The following is a 17,873-nucleotide window of genomic DNA, read 5'->3' on the forward strand; positions in this document are numbered from 1 at the left end:
TTGATAAATGTTTTTCAACATAACTGATTTGACTTATAATTTCATGAATTTTATTTTATAATTTTAAAACATTAAAATCATTTCTACCAGGCAAAGGAGTCCATCACACACACACACACACACACACACACACACACACACACACACATACACACACACACATACACACACATCACATCACATCACATCACATCAAGAATCCTTGATATAAAAGTTACTCTGAAACTGAAAAGGTTAGTCCCAGATTCCTGAAGAAGAGTTTTCAGGTATGGGTAATTGTGTCCCAAGTGTGTGACAAGATCCTATTAAAGAATACGACATTGAATTATTCCATTCAGAGACCATTGTCTTTTCTGTAATTCACTAGCACTTAGCAGCTAGAATTCTACCAATTATCGCAATGCTTCTCACATAGTAGATGCTTATCAAACGTTTAACTGCCTGATTGACTAACTTAAAGGAAACAAGAGTTAAAAATTAAAATTACTTACCTCTGTGGGATCTCCCATGAAATCCAACTGGTAAAAATTCTGTGAAGACAAAAAAAAAGGAAGAAGAAGAAGAAGAATAGATGAGAGAAATTTCCCAGAAAGACCTGATCCTGAACATTTCCTTGATAATCATATTCATTGTCACAGGGTTCTCAAGAATGTACTCATGGAAGAAGTGCACAGGGCTTCTGTTCTCCCACACCTCCTGGAAAAGCCAAGCTGCAAGAGTCACAAGGAGCAACAGAAATCTAGGAAATCATGCTTGAAACCACTGTCTCAGGTGCTTCTCCTTCCTACTTACCCTTAGCACATCATAGTTCTTTGGAAGAAACTACAGATGAGATAAATTGTCCTAGAAATGAGTGATCACACTATTTTATCAATTTGTTGAATGTCTAATCTTTCATAGCCCATTACCACCCCAAACAACACTTAGCCTCCATTCTAAGAGAGAAATTGAAGAAAAGAAGACAGCATTACAATGTAATAAGCCTAAAATAAATATTGCATTTCGTGCAAATTATGCCAATGTTGCTGAAACTCATGCAGCAAGAGTCCCATTTTGCATTTTGAACATGCCTGATCCTTGTTCACTGTATCTCTGCAATCTCTGTGTTCTCCCAAGATTCTTCAGTTGTTGCTGATGAACTGGTATCATATGTACAAAGTAGGGAATTATAGCAAATAAACAAGTTATTCTAGACCTAACAAACTATGTTGACCTCATTTATCGGAGTAATCATCCCAGTATGCTTGGGGCTTGAGTGGATCCCGTTCCAAGGCTACATTTTGCCCCTCATGTATGAATACAATCTTAGTCCAGGGTCAGGTTGACTTCACTGAGAAAGCAGAGAGCTCATATGGCAAATATCCCCCTCTTCAGGGAAGGCGTCAAGACCTCAGGTTCTGTATAGCTACAGGATAGTCAGGCCACTATCCCCATATCTTAGACTTCTTTAAAAGAACAAATTCTCTAAGATACTTGAACTGACGGGGGATGAATCTCACATGGTTTTCTGGCCTAGAACCTTATACTCAGACATGTGGACATCAGAAACAAAATCCAGAAATCCATTTCCCACAAGATGACTTAGGTGAGTGTCAATTCAACTGAGGTCTATAGGAAGGACTTTTGTGAAAAATGGAGCTGTAACTAAGATAGAATAAGCAAGATTTTTTCACATTGCACCAAAATATAGATACGGTCTGTAGTTCTTTCAATCCTCAGCAAAGAAACAACCAAACTGAGCACTCAGCAAAAATAGAAAGCTTCCAGATAATATGCTTGTTGTACTATCGGAGGTAAGTTCTTTTCTGGCCTTCTTACCAAACATGACTATGGCAAAAAATATTTTCCCTAAAAAATCATGTCTACTTACCATTTCAGAAATCAGACCATATTGACCGTTGGAAACCATCCATACTGCATAGGGGAAGTTGAGAGGCTTAAGTGACCGCATACAATGAAAGCTGCTAAAGGGGCAAGTGATAATGACTCTAACATCACCTACCATCTTCTCACTTATGTTGATGATCTCATCCTCTGTCTTCTGTCTCATACACTGAACCAGGATGGCTGACGTGGTTGTTTTACATCCAGCAATAGCTGCAATTTTCTGTAACAAAATATAACAAGGAACACTTTCTTCTATGAGCCCTTGGGGTAGAATAGTTATACCCAAATTGTGTGTGTTCATCCTTCCTTGCCGGAGAAGACTATGCCATCCAAGAAATGATGACATGACTTGACTTGCACTTGACTTTGTTTTGAGTGAGGGAAGGCTGTGCAGATCACCAGACTCACTTCTCCTCCTAAGCCATCTGAATCCAGTGACCAGATATTCATCAGCATGACTGGAGATGACAAGGATGAGGCAATTAGGGTTAAATGACTTGCCCAAGGTCACACAGCTAGTGAGTGTCAAGTATCTGAGGTGAGATTTGAACTCAGGTTCTCCTGACTCCTGCACTGGTGTTATATCCACTGCACCACCTAGCTGCCTATACCCAAACTACTATGTGCCTGGATGTGTGGCAACATGGTGTAAAGAAGAATGCACTGAATCTGAACTCACAGGACTTGGGTTCAAATCCTGGCTCAAATAGATGACTTCTACTGTCCCTTCTTACTTTTACCTTGTTTTATTGTCCTTCTCTTGAAGAGGATCAAAATGACATCAGTATGTTAAAGTCAAGTAACACTGCATTCAAATGTGGTTGATCAGACCAATATGAACTCAGAATGCTCTACCACAGGTTGGGCACAAATAGTTCATGTGAAGATTTGGGGTGGATTCTCTAAATTTTCACATCTCACTCCAACTTTTACCACTTTAAGTATATAAATGCAGTAAAATGTTTGGAATGGCCTACAATTTCAGGACCTACCTCAGTAACTGGTTTGACATTGTTACTGAACAGAGGTTTTAAAAGGATAATTCCACTCTGGAAAATGGCTCGATGGAAGAGATTCTTGGCCAAAGGAGACAGAACCTGAAAGAACAATGATGGAAATGAAATTCTAATTCAGGAGCAAAACTGTAACTAGATAGGAAAACCACACCTTTACTTTAGGGTATGAAATTTAGAAGATGCTGGCATATGCTGTCTTCTATCACTAGAATTAAAAAAAAAAAACTACAACCTTAGCACTTAGTTACTAAAATAATTAGATAAAATAGAGACAGGGTACGTGGTATAATGTAGGCAAAGCCAGACTTGGAGCTAGAAAAGCCGGGTTCAAATTCATCCCTTTATACTCACTAGTAATGTCACTAGATTGTAGAACAATTAAGGATTTACATTTTTTTTCTCTTTAGGAATTCCCATTGGTAATGAAATCATAGGTTTGAACTCTGCCTTGAATCTGCCTAAAAAATAGTCAAAATAAGAAATCAACAAAGGACTCATTTCCTCCCCTTGGCTCTCACATTTTTTGTTCTGCCTTACATTGATGCTCTATGGAGTGGAGGCCTTCCTGGCAGTAGACTCTGATTCATCTGTATTCATTTTGTTTCCCTCCAGCAGAACAGAAACATCTTGAAAGGCAGGATCATTTTTTTTGTCTTTGCATCGCACAGGGTCTTGTACATAGCCTAAGTTTAATAAATGCTTGTAGCATAAAGGCATAAATGTACTAAGATCTCTCTCTCCGCAGAGTTTTTTTGTCCCCAGGGTCTTCTTCCCCTCAAGGAGTGGGAAGTTTTGTCTTAAATGGTTCATTTAAAGTTTGTCTTAAAATATTCACTTAAAGATGTGTTTGATGATGCTTGTCCCAAATACTAAAAGAGTTCTTTACTGTATGGTTCAAAAGTCCTTGTTAGATGAGTCAAGGCAAGCCCAGTTATGCTCAGGAAATACCATGGGATGACCACCTTATAGGATGGGACTATAATTAATGAATTAAAGATTTTTTTTTTCTTAGGACTTTAGAGGTGATATTTCCAAATATGCTTATGCATAAATTTGGAAATTAGTTTCTCAGTGAAAACTTCTAAAAGATGAAGCAATTAATGAAAGAATGAGTTATTTGAATCAGAAATATGCAGCAGGCTAGTTTATAAAAAATGCTGGGCAAAACTATAAAGTTATTTTTTTTTTCTTAGCAGATTTAGACACTCCATTTATTCCCTTTCTCGTAACTCTTTGATTTCCCTGGTTTTTCTTCTAAAATCTAGTTTTCTCAGGACTTCTCCTCTTGTCCTTAATAAAATTTCTTCTTAGGAAAACACATGATAAATATATTCACATGGAGGTGACAGTGGCCAATTTGATTGAATATGTTACACTTCCAAGGGAAATTTTGATTATAAGTGGGGAACAACCTTTAAGACAATGAAATTCTAATGTCGGGACACAAGAAATTCAGTAGTATGGGTCACTTATTGGCAGGGAAATCACTGTGGAGATATTATCTGGCTGCCTGCAGGTCAAGACCAGTCCTACTTCTATACCTTGGTGGTGACAAGAAAAATATGGTCAAGAGTATCCTAGCTTCATAAAGTTTGTTTGAGCCACATTAAGGAGAAATCATGGAGATTTTCATGATTCTCTGAACTACTTTGTATACATGAAAAGAAAACTGGATTTGGAATCTAGAGACATGGGTTGGAGTCCTAGTTCGTATATTACAGACCCTTCATCTGTCTGAGTCTCAGGTTTTTCATCTTTAAAATCAAAGCAGTAGTTCGTGTATTGTCTACTTGTAGCACCAATGCGATACCCACAACAGCTGCTATGGATATGCAGGCATATTTTGAGGGTAAATTCACAAAATATAAACTCTCTTCCTCAAAGACAAAACCAAGGTTTTTATTCACATACCAGAAAGTCAATTCCACCATAGTAACACTCAAGTTTATACATATTACCAATAGAGGGAGGAGAGCAGTCCCCAAACCATCACTCTGTCAGGCCTTCCTACAAACACACTCCCTAAGCAAAATGCCCCTCTCAACCAGGCTAGCTGCTCTGCTTTGCTCTGCCTGCTGCCTCTCTCCCAGTGCTGTCTCACTCCCCCTTCCTGCTGCACCCTTCCTTCTCTACCCATTCAACAAGCTTCTCCCACCATGTGCTTTATGTGATTCAATCTGTGGGCTGGACCAAAGTTCAAAATAGTTCATGGGCCTATTAAGGGGCAGGGAATATCCTCAAATTACCTTAATATTGCACTCCTTTATATAGTATTTTGAGGAAAGTGATTTTTAAAGCACTATACAAGCATAACTTTTTGCTATTGTTATTATAAAAGAACACCATTTTGGAAAAATGAGCACATTCTCTGCCTCCATAGATCTTTATTACTGGCTGTCTAAAATCAGTCTTAGGGCATGGCCAGTTTTGTATTTAAGTTAAAGACATTCTATTATCTGGTCTGTAAAGAAATCTACTGTCTTGAATCACATATGATCATTGCATACTGTTGAAAGAACCAAAGGCTCTTTTTATAACAGAAATCTCTGTGTTGCCAGGGCCTCCACCCTGAGCTCTGAAACGTTGGCAGAACCCTCTGAATCAAAGGATGGCACTCTGAAATCTCACCAGTGCTGAAACACTAAAACCTCCTGAATCTTGACCAAAGATGGTCACTGAGCTTGGGTCTCCTCCAAAGTTGACAATATTCTTCTGAATCCAATGGAGTGCCGCCACTTGGTCTAAGCAACCCCAGTTCCCTGAAGCATGTTCATCTCCAGTGCTGCAAGGGAGAGGAAAGGAGATGCATAGATGAATGAATGGATGAATGGATGGAAGGATGGATGGCTAGATGGATGGATGTCTGGAAAAGGAAGAATAACTGTCAAAGGGTGGGCCTTCTGATAGAAGTAAGTGTCAAGAAATGAGAGGCAGTAGGGTAGAAAAAAATATTGACTGATAAGAGAAGCCTTGTTGCAAGTAGGACCTTTAATATTTGACTACATGTTCATGCACAAGTATCTTAATACATTTAAGCTTTATTTTCTTAACCTGTAAAATTTATAATAATAGCACTTACCTAAAGGGACATAAGGGGCAGATTTGATAACATATATAAAACACAGAAAATATTGGCATTACTATTAGGAATAACTAGGTACATAGGAAAACTGAGCATAATGATGAGTCTCCACACCTCCAGCAAATCTAGTTTAACTTTCAAACTTGCTATTTTTGTATTTTATAAATTGGTTCTCCTTTCTGCATTAGATATAAGTATTATGAGAGCAGCTATCAGGTCTTCCAATTTCTTCTGTTAACTCCATGTCATACTTCATTCCTTGGATATTTAATTAAAGGCAATGACTCCAACAAATTGTTTTGCCCTGGAGGAAATCTGCAGGTGTTTGGTGAGCAAATCCTCCCAGTTCCCAGTCATGTTAGTGTTTTTTTATGTGATTTTCAGGACTCCAATATTTTTCCCATCCTCTATGCTAATCTGAAAATGCTTAGTTCATATCCTGTCTGTTCCAGAAAATCTAGACACTCAAGTTAATATTGTTTGCTCCCTCTTTTACTTTCCAATAGCTAAGAACTATTATCACCTATATACCTCATTTGGCAATTAGTATAAACTTGGTTGTCATTATTTAACGCAGAAAGGCAGGCCCTTTGGACTGGGCAGAGATAAACAAAATAGAACTCGTTTTATTTTTTTCCTGGAAGGAATGTGTCCCAAATGTTTCACTTGACATTTTATTTTGTTTTTCTTGTTTTTATTTTATTTACTTCCTTGGGATAGCTCCTCTTAAATCAAATGGGATCTTTAGAGCATGCAGTCTTCATCCACCAAGTCTCAACATTACTCCTATGGCATTATTTTGGGCAGAGTTCTTGGGATGTTTGGGCGATACAGCCTCCCAATCAGGAATAAAGTGAAATATATTACAGAGAACTTGTTAACTTCTCTGTAGATCATCTAAAGCCACAGACTACATGTAAACCAGCTGCAGAAAAAAGGCAGGTGGAAGTAATTGAATTTCTAACACATAATCGTAGCATTAAGCTTAGCCTGGGCACGTTCTGCTGGCTTTTGCTGACTGCTACTATATACATAAGGAGGGTGAGTATATCCTTGTCAGGGAGAGAGTTTCTGGCCACATAGTCTTAGAAGATGGTAGGAGCCCAGAAGATGACATTGAAGAGGTGAAGCCCAATATATGATAGCAAAACACATCTAGTTCAGCCACCACAAGCATGGAAGAGATGTCAAGGGGCAACGCTATGCAAAGACTAGAGACACAACACAGCACTCAGCAGAGACAATGTAGCACCTGACAGAGATGCATTATGTAATAATTCAACAAGCTGTTGTTAAGTGTATACTATGTACCAGGCACCTGAAACAAACATTTCCTATCACAAAAAAATTAAATTGTATTAGTTAAACCGTTATGTAAATTAGAAGTGCAAAAGACATATAAATCAAATGAAAGTTTATTTTGGAGAGGTGAACTGACATTAGCCACCAAAGAAATCAAGAAAGTACCCTTGTAGGAGGTAGTAATTGAAGTAAGCTTGGAAGGAAGCAATATAATATGTTTATTAAATGCCTTTCTTTTAGATTAACTGCCCTCTGACTGACTAGCAAATATAAATATATTGGTGGAAACTCGTGAACTATGCAAATGCAAATGCAAGCCTATAGAAGAAGGTAATTGAATCATTGATTTAGAGTTAGAAACAGCCTAAGAACTCAACTAGTTCAACCCCTTCACTTTACTGTTAAGGAGAAGACATGAATTGTTTTGCCCAAAGCTTTACAGGAAATAAATAAATGATTTCACACTTGAATGCAGAAATAGTTTCAAATCATGTCTTCTGACTCTAAATCCATGATACTTTCTATGACAATTTCTGCTCCTATGCTGAATTTGGAGTAGACTTAGATGGGAGAATTCTAATACTAAATATGTGGTACTCTGAGGAGCCACATTACAAAAGAGCCATGAATTCCAAAGATGTGAGTACTTTTCCCATAAACATGGATTACAAGCCCTTTGAACTATAGTTCACACAGCGGCCAACAATCTGTTGATAAGTCTATCCAAATTTAGTCAGGTTGGACCATGTAGGAAAGAGAACACATTTGGACCTATACTCAAAGTCATTTTTCTCAGTCAAAGCTGCCAGGTCTTCTGTTCCAATATCATTCAATTAAAGAAAAATAAAAAGTATTTGGGGACTTTTTGTATACATTATTCTGTGATATGCAAAACTTTTCCTGATTCCAGTCTATCTAATTCATCTACCTCCTTCACCACTGCCTGAGTAATCTTTCCAATGATCCCCTAAGGTTGTAACTCTCCTCTACCAAAAAATTCCCTTTTTTCCTAACAAATGAACTCCTAGTTCTGGCATTCAAGGCTCTGGACAAGCTGACTCCAGCCTACTTAGATAAGCTTTTCTCAAATTATTCCCCTTCATATACTCTCTGATTCAGTCCTACTTGTTTGTACTATAATTTGCTTTCTCATTCTGGCTTCTCCTGTCACCATGACTTTACTCACACATTCCCCATTCCAGGAATGGATTCTTTCCCCTTCCTCTTTAAACATCCGCCCAAGTCTTTCTTTTCCGTTAAGTCTCAATTCAGGTGCTGCCTCCTGCATAAACTTTCCCTGGACATTTTTCCCTCAGAGATGAACAGGCACTTTCCCTGCTCAAATTTCACATAGGATATTTAACTATAGCTCCCCTTTATATTTATCTTACTCTCCCTTGTATCACACCTATGTGTCTATTTAGCCTTCTTCCCATTAGACTAGAAACTTCTTGAAAGCAAGATCACTGCCAAGCCTACCTTTGTCCAACTCCCTCACCCTAGGCTGAGTCATGAACATAGTAGCAATTTTTAATAAGTGTATGTTAATTTGAATTGTATGGTTTGCATGTAGAAAGTACTCAATATGTACAAAAGGACTGAGTGAACATATAAAAGGTCTTCAATCCATTCTTGATGAATTGGAGAGATATCAATTAATACCCCTGGCTACTTAATTATATGCCCACAATGCAACAACCACAAATCCTGTGACCTCGAGATTATGTTACAGAAGCAGTACAATAGGCCTGCATGTGTACCAGGTTCTAGGAAAGTAAATATTCTCTGTCAGAGTGAGTTCACTATATTCATGCTTTTCAAAGATCAGTTTCCGTAAGAATCAGAGAACTTCAGAGAAGGGGAATACCAAGAACAGAGCACTAGCACCAGCAGTAGCCTCACACTCCTTGTTTGGTGCCATTTGAGTTTCTGGACTCCAGATCTTACCTGAAGAGCCCAAAGATTCCCAAGCGGTACTGAATGGCCACCACCACCACATTCTCAAAGCGTGAGAGGGCCAGTCCACTATAGGATGAAGCCCCACCTACTGTCAGCATCCCTCCATGGATATACACCATCACCTAGGAAATGAAGAGGAAAATTGTTTGGATCAAAGAGTGCAGAATTAAAATGAACCTCAAAGTGAATATCTAAATTGCCCAGATCATGATTTACATAACCTTTTTAAAGTTGTTTTTTTTGGGGGGGGGTGGTGGGAAGAGGTGTGATTTGATAGAAAGGGTCCGGGAATGGAAATCCAGAGACCTATATTCTCTGTCTGATTTTACAACTAGCTTGTTCTGTGACCCAAGGAAAATTATTTCCCTTTTCTAAATATTAAATTGTCCATTGATATAATGATTGTGATCCTTAAGCTTACCTCTACCTCTGACATCTGATCACATATTACTCCATGGGAATGCTTTTTCATGCATTCATGCATGCATTTATTTAATAAATGGAAGAATATCTGTGAAGGCACTTTGTATATATGGCCATCAACCAATAAATAAACATTTATTAACCATATGCTACGTATCAGAAACTATGCCTTATGGTGGAGAAACAAGGATGAAACTAGTCTCCATCCTTAAGGCCTCATATTCTAAAAGGCAAAATCACACATATATATGTAAGTAGGGATATATGCAAATATGTATAAAACAGATGAAGGCAATCATTTTGAAAGGGAACTAGAAACTGGGGAATCAGGAAAAGCCTCATATTGGAGGAAATGGCATTTGAATGGAGCTCTGAAAGGAGGTAGAGACTCTAAGAGACAGAGTTGGGGAAAGAATGTATTCCAGGCATCAGGGAAAGCCTCTACAAAGGCACCAAGAAGGGAGATGGCAGGTCATGTGTAAAGGAAGTTCAAAGGCTATTTTGACTGATCTGAAGAGTAAATGAATGGAACTAATTTAGAATAAGTCTGGAAAGATAGGTTTACAAATATTATCTCATTAGATTCACACAATTCTGTGAGGTAGGTGTTATTATTTTTCTAGTGCTTAATAATAATAAAAAGAAAGTGATAGGGTCACATCTGGGTTACAGGAATATAATGATTTTAGCAGTATGTGGTGGAAGCATTGGAGAAGTGAGAGACCTAGAGAAACCACTTAAAAGACTGTTGCATTTTATTATCTTACTATTTATTGTTTGCTCCCAGGTACAGGTGTGTACATCTCACCCCTGTCCTAGGCTATAGCTGAGGAAAACTGAGGTGAAGCAAATGACCTTTTTAAGGTCAAAAAGTCTGACCATTGGAGATCTGACCAAAGGGAGATCTTAATCTATTGCTACTCTCTCCAGACCAGTGGGTGCATCCTTGTTGTCTGGTGCAGTAGAAGAAAGAGGAAGCCATGACTCATCTATTGGTTCCAAATTATAAGCAACCCTTACCCTATGCTTCTTACCGGTAAGTTGGATATCTTTGTCAGGTTAGCTGGTGTGAAAATATTTAGGTACAAACAATCTTCAGAAGTTGGCTTCCATTTAAGCTGAAATCTGCTTGAATTCCAAAAGGAGTAATACTTCCTAAAGAACTTTATTTGATGGAGTTTCTGGGAACACCTGTTTAATGAAACATGACCAAATAATTTCTTTTCAACAGCATCCTAGTAAAATATATTTGGGGATATGGGAGTACTTGTCAGAGGTTGTAAAGTTTGGAGATCACCTAGTCAAACATCTTTACTTTACAAATGAGGAAACTGAGACCCTTAGAAGGAAAATAGCTTGTCCAAGGTCATATAGGAAATAAGTAATAGAGACAAGACACAATTCAGGTCATCTTCCACCTCTAACTTCCCTTCAACAGTATTGAAGTTTTGACAAATCATTAAACATTGCTTTGATTTTCTTTGGGTGTATTTACTGTCCTCTAGCTTTCTATTAGACTTTGAACAGATCACATAACTACCTTGAGCCTCAGTTCTCTCTTCAGCAAAATTAGAGTAGAAATTGATGATATCTAAGCTCTCTTTCAACTCTGATTATATATGGATGAAATATTTACCGATGTTAAGAATAAGGGTAGAAAAGGGGGAGGAGATTTATATTAAATCAGAGGTACTATAGAAATTATTCTGCTCTTTGAAACAGTGAGGTAATTCCAGGGACAGCCAGATGAAAAATCAGGAACCCAGTCCAATTACATTGGATGGCCCCTCACACTCTGGACGTGCTACTGTATGGAAATAAATATTTCCTTCAACTTATATACTTTATTTTAACTATTAATTCTACTGTGACCAAAAAAAAAAAAGCCAGTGCCTCATCTCATCTACACAGTGAGCTAGTAGGATAAGTGGAGTAGTCTTCCCATGTCTAATATAGAAACAAAAATAAAGACAGTACCAGTCATTGGCCCTGGGTCACAGCTATGAAGTAGCCAACCCAGGACCAGAATTTTCATTTTATTTGAAAGCTTTTTGTTCCACTGTATCCACCGAACCCGAGAGCGTAATGCAGAGACTGTTTTATAACTAGGGGTGGTCCTGGAATGCCTGAACAATGAAAGGAAAAGGAATTTGCTACTCTGCCAGGTAATATGTGCCCAGAACTTTATTTGACTATGAAGGAGGAAAGAACCCTGTGTGCCCAGCCTCTATCTGGGTTTGCATACTGTAGTTAGTCCACCATTTATTCATTTTGACTGAAGTTCCCAGAGTAGGTGAGTCACATCCTATCTCAGGAGCAGCACAATGTGAAAACCTGAGAGGCTCTTTTCCAACAAACTCTCCATCTTCTGATAAGGATTAAGGTAGAGGGTTAAAAATAAGAAAAAAACAGTAATATTTCCCAGGGGGAAGGCAAAATGGAGGATTCTCAAATGGTTTGACTAGAAACTAATCCAAGAATAAAAACACAATTCTTCATATTTTTCTCCATTTTTGTTGCTCCCTTTCCAAAAAGAGGCCATGGTGCTTACCCAGGTGGAAGTGTAGTAGTGTCCTTCACATAGTTCCAGGGCTCAGGAGGCTGGGGTGGTCTGAATCTCAGGGGTCCAAGAGGAGGTTTGGCGAAAGGAATACCCAGGAAAACATGGACAGGTGTGTCAATTCCTGGAACTGTTATTTGTTTGCCTTGGACTTTCCCATATTCAGTGTTCACTACTGGCATTGAAGGCTGTTGCTTCTGCCCTGCATCACAATGAGAGCAGGGAAGTTAGTTTCACTGGGGAAGTGACATTATCAAGTAGAATCGCTGGGAGTCAGGAGCCCTGGGCAACTCTGTCCACTTCCAGTATTTCAATTCTGGGAAAATTACTTCACTTCTCTAGACTTCAGGTTTCTTCCCTCTAAGTTAAGGTTAATAATAGCATTCAACTTCATTGATTCATATTTCAATGTAAGAAATGGACATGAAAATGCTCAGAAGATATAACAATAAAAGTACATCATATTGCTATAAGACTTTACTGTTTTCAAAGCACTCTGTTCATAACCTTTAGTAAGGTAAATAAGTAGGAGGTGTATTTAAATTTTATAGATAAACAAACGCAGACCCATAGGAATCAAGTAACCTGCCCAAGGTTGCAAAAGGTAAATGTCTTATAAGGCATTTTATACCATCCCATAGGTGCTACAAGAAGGTAGTTTGATATTAATACACATACCCTCCATTTCTTCTGCGGAAAGCCTAGGGATTTGTTCATTCAGTCAACAGTCATTTATTGAGGACTTAGCAGTGTATTATGCTTGGCACTGGTTTGTGCCAGATGAATAAGACTTAGAGGTGGATTTTACTCTAGCTTTGGAATTCTGAATTATGTACTCCAAATTAGGAACCTAAGACTATGCTGTGGTATGGAGCCAAGAGGTATAAACCTCCAGTCATATAGTCACTTAACTCATGATTGGATTCCTAAAACCAAGTTCCAATTTATGTCAGAACTCTGAAGTATAAAAGTGACAACTTGCCTATCAGCTCTTTATGGACAAATAAATTGACCAAAGCTAGTAGAGAAGGAGTATGCACTGATGATCTAAGAAGTCCTTGTTTGTGGGGACCTTAAAATGAAGGCTACCCAAGAGAAGTTTGAGGTATGTCATATAGATCGACCATGTGTACTGATTGACTGCAAATCACATCAGTCTGCTTTTGGATCGGTAACTGAGGTAAAACCAATACAGTACAGAGAAAGAATGGATTTTTACTTGTCCAGTGTTTAGAAAGCCAGGTAGTCAATGAGCTCAGTGTTTAAAATGTGGGGTATTTTTTTAAAGAGCTGTCTAATTTTCCACTAGTTTATGTCCCATGTATGGGATTGATGGTTCCTCTCAAATATGAATGCCAAAAACCTGCTCCAGGTTTTAGATACTTGTACATGACTTTCAATAGTCAGCCAGAACATGTGCTTAGTTCAAAATAAGTGCATTTAATGAAATAGTGTAACAGCGAAAGAAACAGGAGAGTATTTTGTACCATAAACCTAGAATTCATTCTCAAACACATGCACATGTTTTCCATGGAAAGTGTAGGGATTGTGCATAGAAAATACACATGGAAAGAGCACACATGGAGGGGCAACTCAGACTCCTAATGATACAAAGCTACTGGTGATTTTCGTGGTATCAACATGCTGCTCTGCTGAGGCTGTTCACCAACAAGGGGCAGCTTCTCCACTGCAACTAGTCTTTACATGAGCAGATATCTATAGAGTCCCCTAATACTTTATTATCTGCTTCTGTGGTTCACGAATTCTCCACTAAAGCAGAAGGCAACAGCTCCAAAAGCCAAGTCTTTAAATTTTTTTTCCTAATCACTAGAATGTTTTAATTAAATTTTTGTTTTAAATCACTATGAATCTGCCTTCCTTCTCTTCTGTCTCCTCTCTCTGCCCTGATTGAGACTGAAAGAAAAACAAAAATCCATTACATATATGTGTGTGTGTGTGTGTATGTGTGTGTGTGTGTGTGTGTGTCGGGAGAAAAATTCCCCTATTCACCTTGACTCAATCTACTTTTTGAGTTTAATCACCTCTCTGTGAGGAGGTGAGCAACAAGTTTTATCCCTAGTACTCTGGAATTTTGGTTGCTCACTGTTTTAATTAGAGTTATAAAATCTTTCAAATTTATTCGTCTGTCAATAACATTGCTATAGCATAAATACTTATTACATCATTCAGCATTGGTTCAAACAAACCAGTGTCAACCAAATTTATAAACCTTGCCCAGACACTCCAGGTATTGTCGTTAGTGAATCTTTTACCTCGGGGCATCAGTTTTCTTTAGCCAGTAATTTTAATTTTTTAAATTTAATTTTTAATCAATTACTTGGCTAGACTGCTCACAGAAAGTAGAGAGCTTTTTATGTTAAGATCATGTCCTCTGATACCCAGTTTAACTCTTATCTGATTTTATGATTAGAAACCAATTCGTTTCTTACTTTTTATCATCCTGCCCTTGTTATAACAATTATTTATAGGTTGTTTCCGACTATTTCAGTTTCCTCAAATTGAAACGGACTTGAATGAAGCTATAGGGAAGAAACTGATTTCAATCCCCCGCTACCATGTTACTCTGTTGTTCTGTTTTATTTTGTTTTTGTAAATAACACAGCCAAGGGTGTTCAGAGAAGGACAAAAAGCCTAGTAACTGTTACCTTACTTTACCTTGCAAGGAATCAAAGCCTAGCCTTTCAACATATGTATATTATGAATAATAATTCCCAAATGTAACTTTTCACAAAGTTCATTCATGAGTCATTTATTTAGAAATCTCATTCATTAGCAATGCTAACCTCTCCTCTCTAACATGTCTTTTTCAAAGTCCATGACACATTTTAGATGTAAGTATAAGTTGTGATTATAACTTATTTCTACAAATCATCTTAAGGAGACTTTAGTTTCAAAAACCTTTGCATTTTACTTTGGTTTTACTAATATTTTTTTTTAATTTCTTGTTCAATTAACTACTAAAATTGTTATTACATTAGGAGCTATTTGCAATACAATGGAGAAGTAATATTAGACTTCTTTATTAGGAGAATGAGACAACTCTAAGATAAGAGAGACACAAATCCAATAGAAGAAGAAGAAAAAGAGGAGGAAGAGGAGGGGCAGGTCACTGCTTCTTTATGACAGTTTAGTTTTATTATCCATTAGGAAGATAGGCCAAAGGCATCATTTTAAATAGCATCTGCAGAGAGTCAGCACGGAATCTAGTCCACTCTCTGCAACTGTTCTCTCTTGACCTCAGTTTCCACTGCAGAATGGTAATATTGAAATAAATTATCTTTAAGGTTCCATTAAGCTGACATTCTAGTACTCAAACTATCCAATTTAAATGAATTAGAGGTGTTTTCTTTTTCTTTTTGTCTTGTATTATCTAGATAGTTATTCCACTTTTTTTTTTTTTTTTTGCCACCAGGGTCCCATTGCATTTACATTAAGCAGGGATTACTGTGTTATTTTAAGTGACTCATTCCCCAGGGTATTTTCTAGACTCTGAGATCTTAACCTGTTTTGTGTTCTGGACCCCTTTGTCAAACTATTAAAGCTCAAATCCTTCTCAGAATAATGTTTTTAAATATATAAATAAAATGCACAGAATTGCAAAGGAAGTCAAATATCCTGAAGTAAAATCATGCAAATATTTTTCTAGTTAAGAATCTCTTCACTAGACTTAAAACAAACAAACAAAGAAACATCACTTGAGATTGCTCTAAGTAAGCTATGAGCGTGAGCCAAGTTCCTCCTGATCCTGCATTGAAACACACACACACACACTCACACACACACACACACACACACACATACACACACACACATATACACACACACATACACACACACACACACACACACACACACACACACACCTTCCCATGGAAAACCACAGGAAAATTAATGTATATTTTGAACTTTGTCTTAAAGGCTATAGAAGTTCCCAGGTTTAGACACAATCTTTTTTGTTTGGGTTTGTTCTATATTCATTGAAATATTTTTGGTCATTTAAAATTAAGTTCATAATAAAAAAACTAGTTTTCTCCTTTCTCCTAAGCAGAATCTTTTTTCACGTCTATTATATCTTTGGAAGAAGAACAAAATACATTACCCTCAACTGGGAAAGCAGTGATGAAACACAGGACCAGTGAAAGCAGCCACATCTTGTTGGGAACAGGGGTTTCCCACAGGACTGGTTCAGTGATCTGATCTGTTCTTCAGAGCTGCTGTTGCTTTTATAATGCTCAGAGGTTAGCTGGCTAAATGGCTGACTAAAGGGTGAAAAATTAAATCTCATAAGATTAGGAAAGGAATTGTCTTCCTTCCAAAGGTAATCTTGGAAGGAATGTATTAGTGATGGTATCTTAAAGCTACACCCCTTTATAACCCATATTTTTAATTTTTAGAACTCTAATTCTAAAATGAAAACTCTGCACCCATGTCAGTAGGCAAGGCCAAAGTTATAGAAGGTTCTCTTTAATCCTGTATCAACCTATATGTCACAACACTTAGAAAATCCAACCCTTCTTCTTGACCAAGTGGTCTTTAAGCACTTTATTAATTTCTCACTTTGCTTTCCTCTTCAGAAAATCAGAGTCCTTTGGGGGAAGACTGATATTTGTAAAGAAAAGTCTGAGTAAAGTATGGGCAAACAGGAGAGAAAAAAGATGCGCAGCTGTCCTCAAGGTAGTTAAAGGTAGTTAAAATTTATGGGGAAAAGATAGTCACATCTGTTAAACAAAGCATAAAAATTACAACACAAAAAGAATAATAATTTACATTTCTCAAACTGTTATACTTATAAACCATTTTTTATTGTACTATAACAAGGTTAATTCTGGCTGTAGTTTCTGAGGGATGGACCTTCTGCATTTCAGCCATGCCCCCAATTTTTTACCCCTCCCTGATGTTCTCTGATAGCCTGAGGGAAATAGGAGATTCTATTCTCTGCTATTATATCAAATTCCATTGATTGTAATCCCCCTCGCCCCATGCCAGTTTTAGGCATGAAGTTTCATCTACCTATTTAACATTATATTCAGTTTTATAAAGGAATATTTACTTCAAAGATATAGATATAATGTACAAACATTTCCCTCAAAACCTTGGTGACATAATGCTTCCCATGCCTTTGAATCCTTAATTTCTGGGGAAGAGACAGGGTTTATATTTTAACTGAGTTTCTTCACAGTATTATTTCCACCAGGTTCAAGTCCAAAGTTTCACTGGGCCAGCATTTCAGGACCTTTACGTTTTAGTTATTTATTTTGGGATGGCATTACTCTAGATCCTGGATTTCAGATTCCACTCCTTGTACACAGAATGGAAAAAGATGCAGAAAAGAATAAAACCCTATGCTAATATCTTTGAACCACTTGGACTAAAGGGGAAGGATAGGAAGGAAGTAGCTTCCACGACCTCCTCCCTTATCATATAACATAAATGGAGAAGCCCTTCACCTTCAAATCGGAATTCAGAAAAAGCCATCTGAACTGCTGACTCAAGCCACATTAAACATGCTAACTTTTCCAGCCATGTGGACAACAGAAAAGATCACTCTCAACGATATGGTAGGTCAATGAAGAATGCCCACACACACACTTCAGTCCTCCAGTCTCCTGGAAACATGTCTTCA

The 17,873-nt window shown here is 37.6% G+C and overlaps 1 protein-coding gene across 2 annotated transcripts in view; it reads right to left on the reverse strand.

Annotated features, from left to right (window-relative positions):
• The window catches only part of LOC140519362 (carboxylesterase 1D-like), a 29,153-nt gene extending 12,695 nt beyond the window's left edge, over positions 1–16,458 (reverse strand). For both annotated transcript variants that reach the window (XM_072632276.1, XM_072632277.1), the window contains exons 1-8: positions 16,350–16,458; positions 12,221–12,431; positions 10,704–10,860; positions 9,235–9,368; positions 5,532–5,685; positions 2,880–2,984; positions 2,003–2,107; positions 492–530 (exon numbers count right to left, since the gene is read on the reverse strand). In XM_072632276.1, coding sequence (XP_072488377.1) covers positions 492–530; positions 2,003–2,107; positions 2,880–2,984; positions 5,532–5,685; positions 9,235–9,368; positions 10,704–10,860; positions 12,221–12,431; positions 16,350–16,401 — 957 coding nt within the window. In that variant the 5' untranslated portion in view covers positions 16,402–16,458. The remainder of the gene's footprint in view (positions 1–491; positions 531–2,002; positions 2,108–2,879; positions 2,985–5,531; positions 5,686–9,234; positions 9,369–10,703; positions 10,861–12,220; positions 12,432–16,349) is intronic.
• Between the last annotated feature and the right edge of the window lie 1,415 nt (positions 16,459–17,873).

This window comes from Notamacropus eugenii, chromosome 1, assembly GCF_028372415.1.
Source record: "Notamacropus eugenii isolate mMacEug1 chromosome 1, mMacEug1.pri_v2, whole genome shotgun sequence".
NCBI classification, from domain to species: domain Eukaryota; kingdom Metazoa; phylum Chordata; class Mammalia; order Diprotodontia; family Macropodidae; genus Notamacropus; species Notamacropus eugenii.